Here is a 7,998-nt window from a genome sequence, read left to right as displayed (position 1 = left end):
ATGTTACAATATACCAGGTTAGTTTTCTTTATTAATTTTTATGAATTTATATTAATAATATAATAAAATTATAAATTTAAATTTAAATTTAGAATATAATTAATTATATTTATTTCTATATTTAATTAATAAATATGAATATAAAATTATAATAAATAACCATTTTTAATGAACTTCAAATATATATTCGGTGGATTTGTCACACTGACATAAAAATATAGATGACAGTGTATATCCTTTTCTCTTTGAAGATAAAATGCACCTTTTTATCGTTAAATAAAAATAATAATTACAAAATAATAATATTTAATTTTATTTAGTCAATACATTAAATAAAAATATTCAACATTGAAAACAAATTCTTCGAAATATTAATTTAATAAAATATTCGAAAACCGAGTAATTAGACTTCAGAAAAAACCGCGTACTAATAGCATGAACCATACATATCCTTCGTGACACTCTCCCTCAAATTCTAACATGTGAATAATCACATTCCTTTCTTAACACATACTCTCTACACAGAATTCTTGACTTACAACACCACACATTTACGTATTCATTAAACACATTCAACGCTTGGAATAACGCGTTGAATATGGTTTAAATTCATCGAACCTGGGTACAAAAATTTCAATGTTTTGGGCCACTTTACAAACCTAAACATTTGTGCAATAAATTGAAAAAATTGTAATCCAATTTGAACAATTTTTATTCCCTAGAACGATGCAAGCGGATACGGCCGACCTTTACCAATAATAGCTGGAGCCTGCATCGGCCATGGCCACCTGCGATATTCATAAGTCAAGCTCCTGATCCCTGCGATAAAGTCGGGCTGCGAATCTTCTGTGTGTATTTATAGCAAAAGGATTGAAATCTCAAATTCGGGACGGCAAATTGGATACCTGGCAGAAAGTAATGAAGGTGAGGAGGATAGTTGGCATTCTGAAGGACAAGGCAGCGGAGTGCAGGGCCATCGTCAGGTCCCTGTCACCGATCCATGTCACAATAGTGAGAGCCACCAGCCATAAGGAGTCCCCGATGCAGGAGAAACACGTGGATGCCATTTACTTGGCGTGTTCCACCTCGCGACTGTTGCTGGCGCGCTGCGTGGCGGAGCTCAAGAAGCGGCTGAGGAACACCCACAATTGGGTTGTGGCGCTCAAGTGCCTCATACTCATTCACAGGCTTCTCCAGGAGGGCGACTTCATTATACAGGACCAGCTCAGCATCGACACCTTCACCACGGGTCGCAGTTATCTGAATCTGGACGGTTTCAAGGACACGTCCACCCCGATGACGTGGCAGCTGTCGTCCTGGGTGAGGTGCTATGCCAGATACCTTGATCAGTGGCTGCGCGCATGTCGGGCCATGGGGGGGTTCTTGAATGGGAGGTCTGGCGATCGAATCACCTGGGCTCTGGCGAATGCGGAGGTGCTGAGGGAATTAGAGGCGATGGGGGAGCTGCTGGCGGTTACGTGTGAATGCCTGCAGGGAGCCCCCGGCTACGGGAAAATCCCGGTGGTTTGGGAGGCGATGAGGCTGGTTCTGATGGACACCTGGCAGTTGCGGGAGGAGACGCTGCTTCGGCTGCAGGATGTCCGAGAGAGAATCTTTAGCCTGCCACCGGAAGAGGCAGCAGAGTTCTTGAGCACGATTGAGAGAGTGGGCGCCCAAGAACAGACATTCAGGACCCTGATGATTGAATCGACCCAACCTGGTTCGCTGGCCGCCTGGGAATTCGCCCATGTGACCGATCGGCTGGAAGATTGCTTGGTGAGCGTTAAGGAGAGCCTGAAGGCCCTTTTGGGGTTTAAGTCTCTAATTGTGAGGAAGCCATCGGAGAGACGGAACAAGATAAGGTTACCTGAGAAAAGCTTTGCCGATTCGAATGACTATGATGCCATCCCTCTGTTATTAATATAGCCAATGGTATTGTCCCGACCGCAGTTTAATTGGTGATTGAGCATGTTGTAATTAAGAGATCTAAGGTTTAAATTTCTCCAGTTAAAACTCGGTACAGAGAGGAGAACAAATCTCCCCCGTTAAAACCTGGTACAAAGAGAAAGACAAACCAGAACCACAGCTGCCAAATTCCTTTGAATTACTTAAAAAAGATATAGCCGACTGTATTGATGTTTGGTACCTCTATCTGTTTTGTAGACTTTGTATGGATATAATTAATTTTGGCTCTAAATGATGTATTACTCTGCCATTTTACAAATAAGTTGTTTAATCTAATGGAGAATTTCTGTTGATTTCTTGGATTCCTGTAATACTGTAAGTTACGTTAGAGTTTCGATAGATTTGAAACTTTGATCCATTGCATTTGGATGTATTCCAGTAATACAGGAAATCGGAGGGAGCTTTGGATTCGGATTGATTCCAAATTAGGCAAACAGTATCGTTTCTTAATGCACGACACTGGCTGACAGTTCGATCCCTAAACTTAATGTCAAATTATTCTCAAATCAAATTTGTAGGCCAGCTTATAACGTCAGCAGTTACAGCACTGATAGCCAAATGATATTACAGATATAATGCCATAGTTTGAATGACTTTTATGGAGAATGAAATGATATCATAGATGTAATGGTGCAGTTTGAATTATGATTAATTGGGGAGGGTTGTTTAGCAGACCTGATCTGGGGTTCGAAACCGGTTGATACATATTTTTCTTTGTATATTTAAACCAACAGCTGCGTGGCTACCCCTGCATTATGCCCAGGGTGTTGATGGGTTTGAGTTCGATCAGCTCTGATGGTTGTGAGATCGATTCTCTTGAAAGGAATTGTACATAAGAAACTAAGCGGGGATTGCATAGGGTTCGAGAGAGGAACCTGCAAGTTTTTGTCTCCACAGTTGACCATCCGGCGAGGGTTCGAATGTCCCCAGCCTTCAACCCAAACCGCGAAGTAGTTTCCGATGATGTAAATTGACAATCAAGTTGTTGGCTTGATGATCCGAATCAACAATGGGGTTAAGCCAGAGATGAGGTGGGAACCTCCGAGGATTCAAATTGTCAAATTTACAATAGGTTAAACCCGTGAAAGAAAGTGGATCGGTAAAGAATTGCAAATTGGTGACAAGACAGAAAGTGGATCGGCAAAGAATTGCAAAATTATGTTGTCGTATGCCCAAAATTTGCGATCGCCCAACACAAATTTGCCGTGTGCATCACTGGAATTATTTTTTCTAGTACAACACTTTTTTCTTTTCCATTTTTAATTATTATAATTTTTTTTTGAGTTTTCCGTTATCTCAATTTTTTATTAAATTTGGATATTTTGTTATTTAAGATGGTTTTGAAAAACTCGTTATACATTTAAATTAAAGATCTATAATATGTATATAACAAATAAATTAGGAAAAAAATCTTATTCAAAAATTTATAATTCTAACCAATTTTTGCTGGATTAAAAATCTCTAATATGTATATAACGGATAAATTACGCAAAAAAATCTTATTCTTTTAATTACCATGGAACTAGCGGATGACCCTGCTATTTTGTAGGCTGGAAGGTTTTAGTTCGTGCAACATCTTAAAGAAAAAAATATAAAAGATTTCTCTTGTATGAAGTCATCATCAATCACAAGATAAAAAGTACATTGTTTGGCCGCGCTACTCACTCAAAATACAAAGGTGATGGGAGATGGAAACCATAATTTACTATTTTTTCTATGTGTATTGGCTCTGGTTCCTTCACTATTTGGTAGGTTTGCCTTAATGGCTCTCATAAGATCAACTATGGGAGCTGACAAACCTTGCATGCAACTCATTAATGGCTCCTCACAGTTCAAAAATGATGTTTTCTTTGAGTGCACCACACTAAACACTTGTCCCACCTTGGTCCTTCCCTGACAGAGTAATGGTCCTTGGATTGTATGTGTTTACTCCTCCTTGTGTAATTCTAAATTGCATGGTGTATGTCAAGGTTGGCAAGTGTACGTGATACTCTGCAATGGGGAAGTCTACAACATTTTATGGTTTCAGGTTTTAGTCTATTTTGCCATGCTTGGCAGGACATTCTTTGTGCGTCAACAACCACTCCTTCAAACTTGGCTAAGGGAAGGTATTGAGGTCACAGAGCCCTTTTATTTATTACCAAAGGTTTCGAAGTCAATCTATTTTATTATATTCTTACATAGTGCAACCACGGCGCCAGTTTTCAAACTAGTGGTCGTGCTCCCCTCATCGATGTTTTAGGGCCCCAACTTCTCAAGTATCTCTTTCAATCACCCTGTTTTGGTGTGCAGGGTCTGGTACCCTGGAAATTTCTCAATTTGGTTTTAATGGTTCATTTTTACCTAGATCCCCTACATCTTTGTTGTTCTTTGCCTCATTCTACTTTCCAAAGCACTCGTCAACTTTGGAGGGTTCACCTTGATGCATCAGTTTCAATTCCCTTTGACTTTGGGGATCAAAGGGTTTTTAGTTATTGTGGGTTTTGTCCAGTTTTGCACATTCTAGGTTTTGGTGATGATATAGTCCTCTATCGAAGTACATCACATACGCTTTCTGTGAGTTGGGTTTTAAATTTGGTTGAGAGTCCTCAGGGTAGTCTTGGTGTTAGTCTACACTATATTTCTTGTGCACTTCTCCAAGTGTCTATGCCACCTTGATAGAGAATGGAAAGCCATAGGGGAGGCTCCAGCAGTAGGTCTACCTCTCGGCCCAAGTGATTATTCGATTGGAATTCGATGGTAAATTTGTTTGACACAATCCCTTTGAGAGTCAGAAAGGAGATTCAACAACTTGATTCTTGTGAATCTGGGGACAGATAATACATTTCAGACTCTCAAGTGGATAATCAAGAATTTAAATGGATTGCAGATCCTAGTAAATTTAGAAAGAGAAAAATGCACTTCCTACATTCTGTTGCAGGTTACCAATAGTTGGACACCCTATTTCGTTTGGTCATTCGGGACAAAGAAGTGGATCATTACAAAACATTTGCAAGTTAGGAGGATATGCAAAGCTTCCTCAATAGAATTCAATATTGTTTGGATGACATTCTCATTTATCTGTAGAGGATGGAGAAGTACATTGTGTCAGATTCAGATTCTGACTTGGAGAACATCACTGACATTCTTGTGGTGATCGATGTTCCACCCGTCAACATTGCTTCACCTTCTAACACTACTCCTCTAGTTAATGGAGCACCTCTTTCTCTAGTGGTCATCTCTAATTAAAGGTATCAACTTCACAACAATTTTGTTTGTGACAATTTCTTTCAGTATTCCAGGTGTACTTATGGTCTGGTGGATCACACAGCAACATCATAATGGTCATGGTTGGTTCTGAAATCTTTTCCATTACAAACCTCTTCTGTCATTTTTCCCTCCCTCTACGACTTTATTTTTGTGAATTTTATTCTCAGATACTTGATCTATGCATTGGAAACATCTGTTGTAATCTCCTGAGTAATGTATCATATGAAAATGTTCAAAAATGGTATGTAAAAGGATGGTCTAGGTAGTTTTTTGAGCAAGAAATGCTTTTAGGTTAGGTGCATAACATGATGGTTACAAGTGTTTTTCACTTCCAAATGAAAACGATTGTTATCCATGTACTCAATGTAAGCATTTTTTGATTACTGGAAATTTTGAGTTGATTTACAAAAAAAAAATGTTTTATCTTTGGGATAATTTATTAATTTCTATAATTGTAGAAATTAAATAGTTGGTAAATATTGATATTAAGCTAAATGTTTTATTATTAGGAAAATGTATTAACCAGTGTAGTTATATAAATTAAATGTTTGGTAAGTGTTGAGTTATTAGCTTGGGTTGAGTTATTAGTTCTTGGAGCCTTGGGTTGACAAACTCTCTAGAGCCCTGTAATAGCTTGGGTTGAGTTACTAGTCCTGGAGCCTTGGTTGGACAAATTCTCTAGAGCCCTTGGTGTGTTGAGTTACTAGTCCTGGAGACTTGGTTGGACAAATGCTCCAAAGCCCAACAGAAGCTGTGGGTTCAGTTACTAGTCCTAGAGCCTCAGTTGGAACAAACGCTCTAGAGCCTTTGATGGCTAGGATGGAGACTGATCTAGTGATGGTTTTGGTGATGTCTGACCGTGAGGTGGAATCATTGTTTGATGGGTTGAGGTGGATGGACTCTAGAAGCCTTGGATGAGTTTTGATTGATGTGTTCTATGAGACCCCACATTCATGATTGGAATATGGTATGAGGGTGAATGGTTGAAGAGAGATTTGACTTGGCCATTCTACAGTCGAGTGGAATGTGGTAGTCCCATCTCTGGTTGGTTCATTGCATTCATCAATGAAAATATATTCCCTTGATTCCTCATGTGTAAAGGTACTGATGTATTTATGGAATTGATGGCTGATATGTTTATTGTATTTCTATTCCTATTATGCTGGTTATATGCACATTTTATAACATCAACTATGTATGGATCTCAGCACGTTTTTACTTGTATGTGAATGAATAATGTGCCTATGACCTAATAGATGATAATGCAGCAAATGACATGAGGGAATAATGGTTCATAGTGATTATCATATAAGTATGAGATCCCTACACTTAATTCTATTTTTTACACCTACAGATTACATGTCGATGAATGTTTGACGAAATGTCTGTCATGGCTAGTAGGGATCCAGTCAGGGTCTTGAACAAGTATTTACTTTAGTACTTTCATTTCCATGTTACTTTACTGATTTGAAGAGATGGATCAGTTATGGGCAGTGACCTGGGCTCTGGGCCTGAAAAAGTGGCTCAAATCTCGAAGTCGTTGGCACAATAGTGATAATTTTGGTCCATAGTCACTAGTAGGCAGGCCTATGAGAGTGACTTTAGGTTGTTGGCTGCTCCATTTCCCATACCATGAGAGCAACTATGGCTTAAGAGACCTAAAACAATAGTGGGACCGAGGGATAGGCTATCTGAGTGGATGACTTGTCTTTTAAGGGTTATGTTGATGATGTTGGATGTCTGTATGATGTCTTTTTGTCGGTTCCACTTCTTTAATGTGACTTATGAGGTCGAATGATATCATAGTGGCCTCTCGTTGCATGTTTATCCTGGTTGGTCGGTTTCTTGGGTAAATGTGGGAGGAGGGTGTTATATGTAATAAAAAAATCTTAGCCCTCCTAAAGTTTTCTTAACCGCTCAGTTTCTGGATAATTTCAACAACACAATATTCAAGAGTTGTGAAAGGAATTATGATAAAGTTGTTAAACATTGGTTACGAGAAGATAGAGAAGGGTTCAAATTTAAGTCATCAAAATAATATCATGTTTCCATTTTCAAAAGACCCATTAGGTTCCTCATCAAAATGTTGTCCCGATTATATGGAGAGAAAGACCCTAAGCATTGTAAGTTGCAATGGATGGCTTTAATACATAGTCTACTCAATGATTCAAAACGTTTCAATTAGGTTAACATTCTTTCTCAGAATTTAACAGATGCCCTAAAGTTACCCATTTTATCTCCTTCGGGATATGAACACATGTTTTTCATGTCAGGCTATATTATGGATATTATAATTTCTTTTGTTCTGTTTCCTTTGATGAAATGGAATTACCCACTTGATCACCAACTGCCTATTGATAATTATGCCCCTATTTTGTGGGAAATTAACTTAAAATTCCATTTTTATGACATTTTTAATTATTTGATGGTCCCTTTCCATGAGGTTCTACTTAGAGAAAACCCTCATAAGGTTAACCAAGCCCTTGAGGATGAGTTAGAAGAAATAGGAGACTACTTTGTGGAATAATTATTCACATATATCAGAGTTTATGGAAGTGAAGTTGGCCCTCATCTTCTTTCTAGATATATTCCAAAGAGGGTTGCTTTAAGAGAGGTGGCCAATCAAACTGCCCTAAATGGTCAAGCTCGCAACATGAGCAAACTTTAGAAGAAAAACTGGCCAAACTTCCCAATCAGCTTTGGAAAAACTTGCCTCTAGGATTGAGGACATGCATTTAAGGAGGTTGAAGAGCTCCACCATGTTTGGTTTTATTCATTTCCCCT

General features: G+C 38.6%; 1 protein-coding gene across 1 annotated transcript; it reads left to right on the top strand.

Annotated features, from left to right (window-relative positions):
• Positions 1-567: 567 nt before the first annotated feature.
• LOC149265320 (putative clathrin assembly protein At4g40080) lies at positions 568-2,258 on the top strand. Its single transcript, XM_089429294.1, has one exon. It carries the CDS (start codon positions 919-921, stop codon positions 1,924-1,926), a length of 1,008 nt encoding a protein of 335 aa, XP_089285420.1. The 5' UTR covers positions 568-918; the 3' UTR covers positions 1,927-2,258.
• The last annotated feature ends 5,740 nt before the right edge of the window (positions 2,259-7,998 follow it).

Source organism: Pinus tabuliformis, chromosome 6 (genome assembly GCF_031772625.1).
Source record: "Pinus tabuliformis cultivar Carrire ecotype Pingquan chromosome 6, CPIR1, whole genome shotgun sequence".
Taxonomy (NCBI): domain Eukaryota; kingdom Viridiplantae; phylum Streptophyta; class Pinopsida; order Pinales; family Pinaceae; genus Pinus; species Pinus tabuliformis.
This window is presented reverse-complemented; position numbering and strand designations above follow the sequence as displayed.